At 40.8% G+C, this 14303-nt stretch overlaps 1 protein-coding gene across 2 annotated transcripts; it reads left to right on the top strand.

Annotated features, from left to right (window-relative positions):
- The first annotated feature begins 617 nt into the window (after positions 1-617).
- Positions 618-12893, top strand: pskh1 (protein serine kinase H1). Of its 2 annotated transcripts, none has more exons than XM_084363723.1 (4): positions 618-851; positions 1655-2433; positions 4131-5054; positions 8794-12893. In XM_084363723.1, the coding sequence occupies exons 2-4, from the start codon at positions 2365-2367 to the stop codon at positions 9109-9111; spliced, it is 1311 nt and encodes a 436-aa protein (XP_084219849.1). In that variant the 5' UTR covers positions 618-851; positions 1655-2364; the 3' UTR covers positions 9112-12893. The 2 variants fall into 2 exon arrangements, with proteins under 2 accessions (XP_084219849.1, XP_084219848.1); XM_084363722.1 differs by having other exon boundaries at positions 618-950.
- Positions 12894-14303: the final 1410 nt, after the last annotated feature.

Genomic DNA, 14303 nt, shown 5'->3' with positions numbered 1-14303 from the left:
GATTTCCTTCCTGGTAATTGAAATCCAAACACAGTCACGTACGAATATGCAATGCATGTGCATGATTGACATAATGAACACGTTCAACACCTCGTCAAAACTGCATGATAAGCAGGACCCATCACTAGGTATCACATCATTCATTGTGCTTGAATCTTGCAAATTTGTAAACACATTTTCAATGAACTGTCACAAACCACTTGATACACAGTTGTGCTGGACACCTTTGGGGCCCCAGGATAGTCGTCAACTTGGCAAGAATGTGGACATGGGGATACTGGATACCCCTCACTAATGTGACTTGTCATTTTAACCCTGTAAGACGTACTCTCAAAGATGAAACTTTTTAATCTGATATCTGTTTTTTTTATATAAATATAACAGTTTCATAAATGAAAACTCAATCATGCTAACAACTCCATAATTCTAAAATATATTATGAATACATTCAAGTTACTCATAAAGAACATACAGGAAAAAGCATGCCTCGATTACTTGGCTTACTTTCTCCTTACAGAAAATTCAGTGCAACAAAATAATGCAACCTCCAAACGACGGTTTTATTTTGAAAGTACAAAGCGGAACACCCATGTCGCACTGCGGTGTTGACGCTCGTGTCTGGCTGTGGGAAGGTGGTCCTGGTCGAAAAACACCGTCCAGTAAAAGCGACCAACGGGGCAACTTTGCGTGTTTTTGTACAGTCCCGTGATTTCCAAAACACAGCACGAATCTTCGGAACTGACGCAAAATGTTGCTGACAAAGGAAGTGATGGATTTGAGTTGTTTGTCATCGGGAATAAAGTTGGGAAACTACGAGGTGAAAATGGAGAGCCCAGCTGAGTGAGAGTGGGGTGAGGAGGCTGGGTTTGGCAAAGTTGGGAGTCCTGCCCTGCTGCTAGCAGGCTAGTTAGCACGCTTAAACTGTTTCGTTATCTCGGATAAGTAATGAGGTGAGATGTTAAGTCACTTTTACACCTTTAATGTCGGGTTAATTGTGAAAGTATTAGAGACTACCATGTTAGTCAGTGCTGTCAAAGTATTAACGGTCAAATGTGTTTTAAACTGAAGCCAAAACATTGACATGAGTAGGGCCTCGCCATTTTTTAATCTTACCTAAGTTTGAATGCAGTTATACAAGACATTAGTGATATAAATGAACCTTTCTCCAGCGCGCAGACTACTGTAAACCATGCTGCCAGGTGTGTTTCCACTTCATTTTCTGTTGACATGAGTGAAAAAGTGAAATAAGTTGCTAAACATTCTGTACTGAGAACTTAAACAATATATCAGGCTGCCTTCCAACACTGAATACTCGGATAACAGTGACCATCTGTGATAGAGCAGCTATTTCTTAACATGGCAGAGCTCTCCCTTGTTTTCTTGGCCATTTCAAAACATGTCTGGATAGCTGTAATCATAGTTTGGCTGGAAACTTTTACAATATGGCCTCATCCCGCAACTTCAATACAGAAATGGTGTTTAACTTTGGTGCTAAAATGCTCAGTCTGTTTAGGTCAGTTCCTTTTTTTGCCTATCATTTGTTGGCCTGAATGTTAAGAGTGCTCCTGTCATGTCAGCGCTCAGACACAGTGCCCATATGTTTGGTGAGCCAAACCATAATCACTCACATTTCATTTTGTGTTCTCCATTTCAGAGCTTCACTCCGCTGCTCTCCAGCCTGCGATTCTCCAGGGGAGCTGCTTTATCTGCAGCAAGACCAAAGCTGACATTACAGCGTCTCCCAATGGATCCAAGCAGAGTGGATGATCTTATTTTCTTTGGAAGTTCTGCCTGATTGTTTCTGCATTTCTCCAAAAGGCAGCCACATTTAAGCCTGTCTTGCTCCCTCCCCTGCCCCGATCGATCATTTTCTTGTCGCGAGCATGCATACTAACTGATTTTTCTCTCAAACATTGAACATATCACGCCATCTGAAATGGGGCCCCGGTTGGTTCTTCAAGGGGCTTGAAGTACCCCCTTCCTGCCAACAGTGCAGCCTGGCTGTACGTGCGAGACCAACCAGCAGAGGCCCGTGAAAGAACTTGTAAAAGCCAACCAACAATAGAGCACTTGCTGATGGAGCCGAAATACACAATGTGCTTTCCCTAAATATATTCATGAACTCTTGGACTTTTTAAACTGGACTTAAGTGGACATATCAGGTATATTCATGAACTGTGATGCTGATGCCAGCTCATCAGGACTTGAGTGGGTATAATCAGCTTTATTCATGAACCCCCTGTCTGAGTCTGGGTACGGCCTGGATGTTGGATACCCTGAGTGTGTTGAATCAGCTGTTGCGGTGATGAGGCAGGGCTCCTGGTGGCCTGTGAGGCTGACTGGGCAGCGGCCCAAGGTGATGTGATGGGGTGCAGGAACAGTAAGGTCCTCCCTGAGCCTCCAGGGGATGTTCAGTTGGACCTGGTCAAAAAGGTCAGTAAGACAATGTTTTTACTAGTACTGGCAATAATATTGTTACCACCACGGATACTGTTACTGTTCACAACAGCAGCTGTAGAGCCATTGATGCCGTGTACGTCACTACCAGTATAAGCATTGAAAATAATAACGTTTTATTAACTGAAATAACTAAAAGTGCAATTAACAGATATTTTCTTTATGGATCAATTTATTGAATATTTTAATTGTGGAAAAGTCCTGGTGAACTTTGGTGCAGTCCCTGTGTTTCTTCCTCCGTCATACATTATTTGTTATTCATAGATCGGAGCACTTTTAAAATGACAAGTTGATGGATAGAAATTAATCATCAACTGTTCTGATAACTAATTAATCACTTAGTCATGCCTTTGCTTTCAACCTGAATATAATTGGTTTCTGGACTGTTGGTTAGACAAATCAAGACATTTGAATATGTTTCGATAAAAATAATTATTTGCAGCCCAAATACACACAGATACTTAATTGTTACCTATAAACTACTAGAGCTAGCCTGATTAATCAGCTATTAGCTCATATTAGCAGATATATCAGTATGTGTGTTTGACGAAAAGTCTTGAGAAATTGTGATACAGAACTGCTAAAGTAGTTTTGAGATCATTTCGGAACCACAATTACATTTTCCACTTGAGAGCTAAGAAAAGTAGACTTTTCAGCTGTAAAATGTCCCACTTAGTTTTTACATTGGTCAGCATTATTCATTTATGTGTTTATGTTAAAAAATACGCATCGTCTGATATATTGTTCTCTAAGTTTAAAAAATTCTCAAATATCAATATCAGTAGCAGCCTTAAATCCAGTATTGGTCTGGCTATACCAACTATAGACAGAAGGACTTACACACTGAGGACGTGATGAATAAATTACACTAAAATTCAAAACACTCGCTTGGGAGCATTTCTCTTTCTGTCTCTTTTTCTGGCAGCGACATGAATTTGAGATAGTACGCTCCAATATGCAATTTTGCGACGCAGGTATATTATCACATTAAATGATACTTACCTTCTATTAAGCACGACAGATACTGGCAGAAAAACGGCGCCAGCTTGCGGAGCTCTAAGAGGGCCCCGGGGTTCTCTGGGGTCCCACTGCAGCAATGACCTGGCTCGCTGACAGGTAGAGAGGGGTGACATTCTCTGGGTTCATCTCAGGTGCCTGTCCCCGGACTCCAGTGCAGTCCGGTCCAGTCCGTTCCATTCAGACGTATTAATAAAATAAAAACACCAAAGGTACAAACAAATAACTGATGGAGCAGTGGTAGAAATCCGCAACTCCTGTGTTCTGCAGGGGACAGTTACTGTTTTAATCAACGTGGTCTGGTGGATTTAGGGAGGGCACAGATGGATGTAACGGCTTCAGCTCTGCGTCAATAAATCTCACATATAAAGCGGCGTGTCAATCAGGGTTACTCATCCGAAATCACATCACACATTTGTCCCATTGTCTTCATCAATTTTTGTCCTTAACATTAACAGGTCTGCCAACAGACGTCAAGTCACAACTCTATAGCTCTATAGCATGATTGGTTGATGCCTTCATTTGTAGATTGACAGAGTTTTTACTGTTTTCGACATTTTCTTCTCTTATCCACAGAAAAATATTCAACTTTTGTTGTTCTGCTCTGGTTTGTAATTTGCATCCGTGATGATGAAGTTTGTTCCTGTGTTTTTCAGGTTGATCCTCTCCCACCTCCTCAGACAGATATCTATAAGCACTTCATAAGAGGGGATGGCACTAGGAGCAAGATGGGTGGGGCTGGTGGAGGGGGAGGTGACAAAGCTGGCTCCACCTCCCCATATCAGGCCCAGGCCCAAGCCGCCACTCCCACTGCTTCCGCTCAGCCCCCTAAGGACCCGTCCGAACTGTCGGACCCTCAGCGGAAGAAGGTGGCAAAATATCGAGCCAAGTTTGACCCCCGGGTCACAGCCAAGTACGACATCAAAGCTCTGATAGGTCGCGGGAGTTTTAGCCGCGTTGTTCGCGTGGAGCACAAGAGCACGCGGCAGCCGTACGCCATCAAGATGATCGAGACCCGTTACCGGGAGGGGAGGGAGGTGTGCGAGTCGGAGCTGTGCGTTCTGCGACGCGTCCGTCATACCAATATAATCCAGCTGATGGAGGTCTTTGAGACGGCAGAACGTGTCTACATGGTGATGGAGCTGGCCACTGGAGGAGAGCTCTTCGACCGGATCATTGCCCGCGGCTCGTTCACAGAGCGGGACGCCACGCGGGTGCTGCAGATGGTGCTGGATGGCGTCAAGTATCTCCACACTTTGGGGATCACTCACCGAGACCTAAAGCCGGAAAATCTGCTCTACTACCACCCTGGAGCCGATTCCAAGATCATCATCACTGACTTTGGTTTGGCCAGTAGCAGGAAGAAGGGGGACGAGTGTCTGATGAAGACCACCTGCGGCACGCCAGAGTACATCGCCCCTGAGATCCTGGTGAGGAAGCCCTATACAAACGCTGTAGACATGTGGGCGCTGGGGGTGATATCGTACATCCTGCTGAGTGGAACCATGCCCTTCGAGGACGACAACCGCATGAGGCTGTACCGGCAGATCCTGAAGGGGAAGTACAGCTTCTCTGGAGAGGTGAGGAGTTCGATCTGTTACACACTTTCACACACTCTTTTCTCTTTTTTGGGACATGACATAGACTTGCATTAATTTCCTGGAGACCTAATTTACCTCCTTGTCCCCTACTTGCCTTGCCTAACCCAATTTACTTCATCGGGACTCGCGTTTTGTCCCCATAAGGAAGGCGGGTCCCCACAGTGTGACTAAATAACAGATTTATGTCCCCACAACTTGAGTAATACACGTCTCTACACACACACACACAAACACACACATGCACACCAGCAGACTTCACCCATATTTGGAATACATTCCTTGCACCGCATGAGGCTTTGTCAACAGATTTCCAAGAAGTTCAGCTTTTCTTCTGAGGTGACTTGGTTTCACACAGACACACACACATTTTCACACACCTAACCCCTTTACACTTCTGTCCTCACTCCTCATCTCTCAGTTAACGTCTGTTTCAGTCTCCTGTAACTTTCCTTTTACCCTGCCATACTTGCACTTATTTAATTGTTCACTCTAAGTCAATATGCCTATATAAGTTTGTGTATGTGTGCACAATAATTTATGCTCTATCTTTGTATCTAGTTAAAAGAATGCTGAGTAGTCTGTTCCTTTGTTTCATAGTGTGGGATGTTTATGTTGCCAGTGAGCTTTACAAAAGGGCCCCTTGGTTAATGTTTGCCCCACATACAGCCAGTCCAGCTCAAATAATAGCTGAGTAGTTTTGTAATAGTTAATGCAGAGCAGTTGAATCATCTCAGATTTCTGGGGTTTGCGTCCAGATTTCAACTTCTCGAACGTCTTACAGGTGAGATAAGGCCAGATCTCACACTGTTAATAATTGAAATCACTTCAAGGGATTATATATTTTAGCTGAAGTCTGTAAATAGTGTAGTAGAGCTGCTGTTTGAATACTTGGTATGTCCAGCAAGTCGTCCTTGGAATTGGTGAAAGAGCTTTTCACTGGAATCAATCTTTTGGATCATATATTGGTTATTTATTTATTTATTTCATGAGAGCCATGACAGAGCGGTCATTATTCTCTGTCAACATGAGGTTGGAATAGGGCTGACAAATTAATATTCCCCTAAAGAAGCAGAAATTATAAATAAACAAATTATAATATTTTGAGTTAATATGAAGAACTTGTGAGTACACCAGATGCCTACACATCTGATGTGCAGCAGAATTATCATTTATTTAGAGACATTTTCCGGCTACCCGGTCAATGTAAAGACCAATATGTAGTCTTTTTTCTTCTTTTGGTCTCGACCAACTCCTGAAGGAAATATCTGTCTCCTTAGCTTAAATGCTCCACTATGTTCACCAGCTAGTAGCCAGCATCTCCTGCCATTTGGTGCTGGACAGCTAGTGTGCAGTGGATCAGTGAAAACTGATGTGTTCTATAGAACTGAGGTGAGCTGCAGAGTCAAATTATATTTCTCTGCGGTTTTCTAACTACGAGCAACCATTTGATGAAAAATGAACCCTGTGTAATTGAACTATTTCAAATCCTGTATTGTTTACATCCATGTTTGTTTGCTTGCAGTCTTCTTCTCCCTTATCTTTGTGGGCACACTGCTGTGTTTCTTGGCACATTAACTGTCTGTCTTTGGAATAGCTTGTTCTTGTGCATTCAAATACAAACATGCGCAAAATACAAACAAATCAGAGCCATACTGATGAAACTTTTTGTTCTGTTGCACTACTATTGGTCAAAAACTCCACAGGGAACCTTCAACTGCCTTCTAATGAAGAAAGTGGCCTCAAATAATTAAATACTTAATTCAAACATGATATACCACTGTATACTTATGAAAATCTGTAGAAACTGAAAAGTTAGTTGATGAATATATTAGCTGTTCAAAAGAAATATAATCAACATTTTTGATCAGAGATGAATCAGTTTATTACATAGTAATACCAAACATGAAACCTCTCAACTGTAAGGAATCACTATTTTCTCACAATTTATAAACTACACAATCATTCTATTAATCAATTCCCCACCAAACAATATTGTCCTTTTCTGGTATTAGTAGTGATTTCTGGCTCAGATGATGTGTTTGGGTGTGGCCCGGTGTTAACGTGTATACCATATAACTGCAACAAGCGCTGCATAATTCTGTCATCCACTCATTTCTCAGTTTCTATCCAATAATGCTGAGAAAATAATCTCTAAAAGAAACAGTATGTGCTGTGTTCTGCTGTGAGGCTGGAGCATTTCTAAAGCATTTTTCTGTGTCTTTGAACATGATTCAGACATCTATAACTGAGGACTACAGCTATTCATTTCATCAAGAGGTCATCTCATGTCCTTGTAAGGATGCAATACAAGAACTTGTATTGTGTCTCTGTATAGCACAGGGGCCTGCGACCTTTAGTTTAAGAGTCCTGAGAGGTGGATCTGAGGTGGGGCTCACTTAAATGTGCTCCCCTCGAGGACATGTGTCTTTACAGCTGTGATAAATAATGTTCACATTTACAGCTGCAGCCCAAGAACTAATCGAAGCGTGGTCATTATTGTAGGTAGAGGAGAAATGTATGTGAGGGTAATATATGTGTCATGTATCTTTAGCCAACACTGGTGATTTACCTGCTGTGTGGAGAGGAGGGTACGTTTTCTACTGGGAGACCGAAAACACAGCTGGTTGCCAAGCAGGACATCATGTACAAAGTGTGTGTGTGTGTGTGTGTGTGTGTGTGTGTGTGTGTGTGTGTGTGTGTGTGTGTGTGTGTGTGTGTGTGTGTGTGTGTGTGTGTGTGTGTGTGTGTGTGTGTGTGTGCGAGCTGAAAGGCGTGCTGCGTTGATATTCCCAATTCCTGTCTAAGTAGGGGGTAGAGTTTGACTCACTACCAGTCACTCATACTAAATAGAGTCCATGTCTCGGAAAGAGAGTCAGCAGATGTTGCAAAAAAAAAAAAATGCTTTCAGGACGTTATGTTTTACATTAGATCTTGGAAACCTGAAATTCTGTTCAAGCAAAATAAATACAAATAGTCGCATCAAATTCACCGCCCCACACCCTTTATTGAGTCTGACATTAGCAAAGACCAACAACATTCATTGTTGCGAAAAGCAGTATAAACATAACACGTAACGTGATCAAATGAGAAGCTTTTTACCAGGTTAAAGCTCACACTGTTCCAGGCGTCTCAGTTTAGTATCACTCTGCTGCCCTCGTGTGTCCAGTGGACAAAGCTCTACTGATGCCAAACAAACTATACATTCTTACATGATTATTTAAAGTCCCATCTCACTCAAACAGTTCTTTCTTTATTGTTTTTCTTGGATGTTGTGTGAATCACAATGATTAGTATTATTAGGAAACATATTATTATTATTATTCTTTGATAAGACTTATATGTCTAAAAGTGGGATCATTAAAAATATTATCATCCTGTAATAGAGAAGTTTTCATGTTGTCTGTTCTTTTAGTCTGTTTTCTTCTCACCCTCGAGCATAAAGCTTCTCTTATGTCCATGTAATATACGCTTCATTTCCATGGTCGGCCTTTATAACGCCCTTCTCTCCACGTTTTGACAACTATAGCAGGAAGAGCACAGGTGGAAGTAATAACATTTACAGGGCTTCTTTGCTCAGCCATTATTACAATGCAAACCAGCAATTAGTCATGATGTTAGTTACACCTGTGTAGCATGACTGTGCCCACTAAGTTAAGTTCTGCCATTGACCTCATTTAGTTAATTACAGCCTTGTCTCACATCTGTCTCTCCCCTCCAGCCATGGCCCAGCGTGTCCAACCTGGCCAAAGACTTTGTAGAGCGGATTCTAACCGTGGACCCCAGCGAGCGGCTCACAGCTGGCCAGGCCCTCAAGCACCCCTGGATCGTCAGCATGGCAGCCTCCTCCTCCATGAAGAACCTGCAGCGCTGCATATCTCAGAACCTCCTGAAGCGGGCGTCGTCACGCTGCCACAGCACCAAGTCGGCCCAGTCTACTCGCTCAAGCCGCTCCACCAAATCCAACAAAGCACGGCGGGTGCGAGAGAAGGAGCTGCGCGAGCTGAACCGGCGATATCAGCAGCAGTACAATGGCTGAGACATGGAGCGTGACAGCCAGGGACTGTAGCCGACCTTGGACTTTTTGGAGGAAACAGCACTACAGTGACTGAACCTTTACAATGACTCCCACCATTCGAAGTTGCTGCGAGTTTTAGAGGCCAAATGGCTTTAAGCCCCAAATCATTGCCTTTAAAAAAAAACAAAAGACAATAATGACTTGACTACATCCATGGCTACCAGCAGAAGATGAATTAAGGTTGACTGCTGCCAGTCGAGACTTGAGAACAAGTCAAAAATGATCCTGAAGACAATGTAATCTATGAGATCCTACGTTCATGTGTCTCCTCATGAGCACGGAGAAGGACACACTAGATTACATCATCTCTCCATCCATTCCTTCACCTTTTCTCTGGCAGGATGGTGCCTTCCACTCCTTTGCTTTTGTTCCTTCAATCCCTGTGTCTCTACATATTTATTTATTATTGTTGACATGATTATTAGTCTCCATTCAAATGGTCACTGGATAATGACCTTCCGCGAGGATCTGTTGAACAGAGTTCTGGGTACTGAAGTTTGTAAGAAGAAAAGGAGGGGGAAACAAACTCCCCTCACTCACTCCTGGTTGAAAATTGCTGTGAATTTATTATTGTACTAATTGTACAGACCTTGTCTTAAGATGTGGGTGATGGAAACACAACAGCCACACCCTTAGTGGTCAAAATGAAGGCGTATTTTTTATTAGTCAATTCTAAGCTTATCTCATCTTGCCATTATTGCTCTCATTGTTTTAAAGCTGTCAAAAGATTGTGAAGCTGTTTGTGTCAGTGTTAAATCTTAAATGTGTCAGAATAGACAATAGACCAGACCGCCCCGCTCCCAAAGATGTTTCTAGATCACTAGAATCACTCCTGAAGTACCTGCTATGATCCTGTGTTAGAGCAGTATTACAAGCCATTGTCTTTATAATGATATGTGGTCATTTTGGATGTTGTGTGGTTTTACATTTTCATTGTTGGTTTCAGTTAGAATGGCACATGTATGCAACAATGAGAGCAAAGCTGTTCATTATAGAGGACTGGTTCCAGTTGTACCAGCTCTTTGTAAGTTCAGACTCAGCTGGTTATAACAAAAATGTTCAGAGTGGAGATTTTTACATCACTGAATTAAAACAGGTTGCACCACACAAAGTAGTTAAGCAAAGGAATTAGTTGTCATTAATTATTTACTACAGTCTGTTTTATAACTGAACCCACTGAAGAAGCTAATGTTAGCTTGCTAATAGCTGACCAGTTTAGATTGAGCAGTAAAAACCTGACATTTGATCACAATGCTGTTTAAGTATTAAGTTAACTTGGAATTAAAAATACATTTACCAAAAAATACACTTACATAAAACAAAATTACAAAATATTATGCCAAAAATGCTAACAATTTGAGCTAGGTTAGCATAATCAGATCGTTTCCACTCACTCGAAATGGTAAAAATACATCTAATTCTGAAACATGTAATATAAAATAAAGCATTGTAATGCATACATTTACAAAGCATTAAGATTTGGTTTACCCCTTTAAACTCATTTTTGGAAGTTCTGCTACAGCTTGTGATGCTACATGGGCTTCCTGTTTACATATCTGTTACTATACTCTTTACGAACCCGGACATTTCTTAAAATTTATGGTGTAACCTGATTTTAGTAATTGACTAGTTTAAAACTAGCTCATTATTATTAAAAACTTGACTTACAAAAGTTTGACTGGATTTACAAATAGCAGATGCAACCAAAGTCCTGCCAGTTTTCTAGCTAGCCTCTGTTCCACTAACATCTGTAACTCAGTGAGTTTTCAAACAATATATTTTTTATCTTACAACAACACATCACACCAGTATCAGCCACTGGCATGCTGTCAAAGTAAGCGTCAATCATTCTCTGTTGGGTCATTGTAATTCTAGTAGTTGACCAGAGGCTAGCTAGGTGAGGGGGCACGTCAGCCTTTTCTTCAGTTTCCAGCGGTTGCATAGCACAGTAGCTCCTGGGCAGGTTGTAGGGAGCCAGCAGAGTAACAAGCGTGTACACTCTTGACCAAAATGAAGGAAACCACTGAGAATATGAGGATGATGTAGAAGTTAATCAAATAACTGTTGTATGCCATATGTATCATATGTATATATGATTTTCAAAAGATTCTGAATCACAAAACCAAGCACAGCCAACCATGCAATTTTATTCATAAGTTAGTTTGTGAGGTTACCTTTTGTCTGTTAGTGCACTTAAATCTGAATAGACTCCAGAGGCTCAGTTTATCAAACCCATAACACTGATAGAAATACAGCAGGTTGTTATACATACTACTAGTTCTGCCTTTGTCAGTCTGAATCATGACTAGTCAAACAGTCCAGTGCATTTCATGTGTAGATGGTCCACATCCTTACATAATAAGGGTTTGTGACTACTGCATCACTCAGAGCAGTTGATATAATAGCAGTTATCTAAAATGAGACTAGAGTAGGGATTTTGTTTTTGTGAAATTGTGGTAAATTGAACTAGTAAAAGTCTGTTCAAGCAAAGCGAAATGAATAATGAATGCAAATTTTCTTTGGATCATCATATCCATGTTTACATGACTGATTGCAATTGATTCATCCCCAACTTCAAATATGTGATATTTGATTATTGATTTTTGAATTTCCCAAAAGAAGCACAACTTCAAGATTCACAATAACAGATTATTGGACCTTTTTTTTGCTTTCTTTCTGTTTTTGGAAATGCACTTAATCTATAGTTCCGTTAAATTCAAATGTGTTAGTTTTTACAATTGCAGTCTTCCTCTTTATTGGACCTGTTCAGTGCATTATCATGTGTTTTCCCCCTCAGAACACTCCCAGTGTTGGTCCGTTGCTACGGTGTGGTCCTTTCTTCTTTATATGAGCATCGTGCTGTGATCCACCCCAGACTTTTAAAGTGTGTTGCTGTTGTGAACTTTTTTTTTTTTTTTTTTTTGTTAACACATACTGGAAACCTAACTGAGCCATGTCAGGTGACCTCAGTTTTTCCGTTCTTCTCGTCTTTTTGTCCTTTGCTGGTTCCATGACACCTGGTCATCTTTCTCTTTCCATCTTCCTTGATTTAGAATCTTTGTCCCACTGCTGTTTTGTGTCCTGATGTCTCACATCTTGATGGGACTAAAATGTTTAGAAAAGACCTTAAGTGAGGCTGACATTGGAACTGGTATTGTTACACTCAAATGTTGTTTTAATATCAAACGCACACGCTCTGTAGTCTTGAAAAGATGCATTTCAAAAGTCCTGCACAGAGAAAAAAGCTCTGTCCTCTTAAAATACAGATTTTGGTTGAAGTATGACTTTAAGGTGTCATACTTTCTGCAGCATACAGTAGTTCTGGTCATGAGTTCATGGATGGTATGTGAAATAAACAGTAAAATCTCAGCTTTACGACTGACAGTCACAAAGTAATTGTTTGGACTCAAAAGAATTGCTGTGGTTGAATTAACCAGCAGCACTGTTGAGTGCCGGTTGTGTACCGTGTTCAGTGAATAACCAATCAGTCCTTTAGCAGATTTGCAGAATGTCAGCACATTTGTAAAAGTGTTTCCTGTCATGTTTTTATATATCTGTGTGATTTTATATAAATGCTGTCGTCCTAAATGAAGTAGCCAGCTCAACACTGTTACCTGAAAACAGTTGTTCATCTTTTGTTATTGTGTGTCGAAATGAATGATAACACTTTGATTCTTCTACCATTAACTTTTTTATTTTTTTAAACGGTGAGTTGTACGTGCCAATAAAACACTCGAACCCGACTCACTGGATTGCTTTTTTAATTTTTTTTCATCCTTCTCTGAGAGGAGGCTTGTTTGTGATTGGTCCAACAGATTACAAGTGTGTGTGTGTGTGTGTGTGTGTGTGTGTGTGTGTGTGTGTGTGTGTGTGTGTGTGTGTGTGTGTAAGTGTGTAAGTTGCACAACAAGATTACACTTACTTTCAGGTTCATTAGGTCACTATTTTTATTCCTTCCTCCACCTCAGTGCACAGAACCAAGGAATGTTATGAAGCTGGACTTAATTCAGCACAGAAATTAGGCCACTACTTTACTGGGGATCGGCCCACTATAATTTAAAAATGGAAGATGAATGGTCTTTAGAAACAGGACAGACTGAAAAAACAACTTGGTACTTAAATTGTCCTTTTATAGAACAGCTTTATTTTCCCTAAAGCTTTTTTGTATTAGCAATAAACTAAATGACTGTAATGTGAAAGGGGTCGCGTTCAGTGATGACTTTAATTTTTAAAAATCTGATTTAATTTTTATTTTACAGCACATTTTCCATATGGTTCAGCCTCAGTGCTCTCATCAACCTTGATTCCAGCTGCGGCTGTTTTCATAAAAGAAAAAAAGTTCTGATAAAGCGACTGTGCTGCCGGCCGGCCCAGCTGTGCCTGATGTAAGCCAGGCTTTCGAGGCACATGCCGAGGCCCTTCTGGCCACTAGGGGGCCCAGACAGAAGGGAAAAGAACATCACTGCCTGCATTAAATAATCTTTAACGTATATTTTAAAATATAAAAATCTTTGTAAAGACTTTGATCTAAAACTTTATTTAAAAAAAAACAACTGTACAAAAGGCAACTGTTTGATAGCATGTTTGCCATAACAACTTCATAATATGTCAACAAAATGTATGAAATGATATGTTATATGATATGTTATATATTCTTTTTATTCTTTAGGGATGACTGAGAATCAAAACTTGAAATGATAAAAAAAAAAAATACTGCCATACTGCAATGGATTGATTAAAAGCTACTGTGGTAGTGAATGCATCATGTATATGTGTTTGTATGTTTCATTCCAGCAGGTGAAATAATTCACATTTTAAATGTTAAAGTTATCTTCCACCACTGTGTCTGATTGTTTACACTCCTGTTTCCTGACAGCTAACAGCGCCCTCTGCTGGCAGAACCGCAGCGTGACGGAGGAGGCTGGACTAATGTGGTATCTGAAGGCCCTCTGGGTTGCCAGGTTTGATACAAAGCTTGACGAACAGCGATGAAGTTAAAGGTGCTTTTGAAAGACGATAAGAAAGTCACCACGACGCTATTTCTGTTACGTGATAAATAGGCTATATTTCTACGAAAATATTACTGGATAACAGTATTTTCTATTCGATGCAATGCATCAAGGAGTTAACTGTGCTCGGCGCTTTAGGAAGCC

Source organism: Pagrus pagrus (genome assembly GCF_965226575.1).
Source record: "Pagrus pagrus genome assembly, chromosome: 10".
Taxonomy (NCBI): domain Eukaryota; kingdom Metazoa; phylum Chordata; class Actinopteri; order Spariformes; family Sparidae; genus Pagrus; species Pagrus pagrus.
This window is presented reverse-complemented; position numbering and strand designations above follow the sequence as displayed.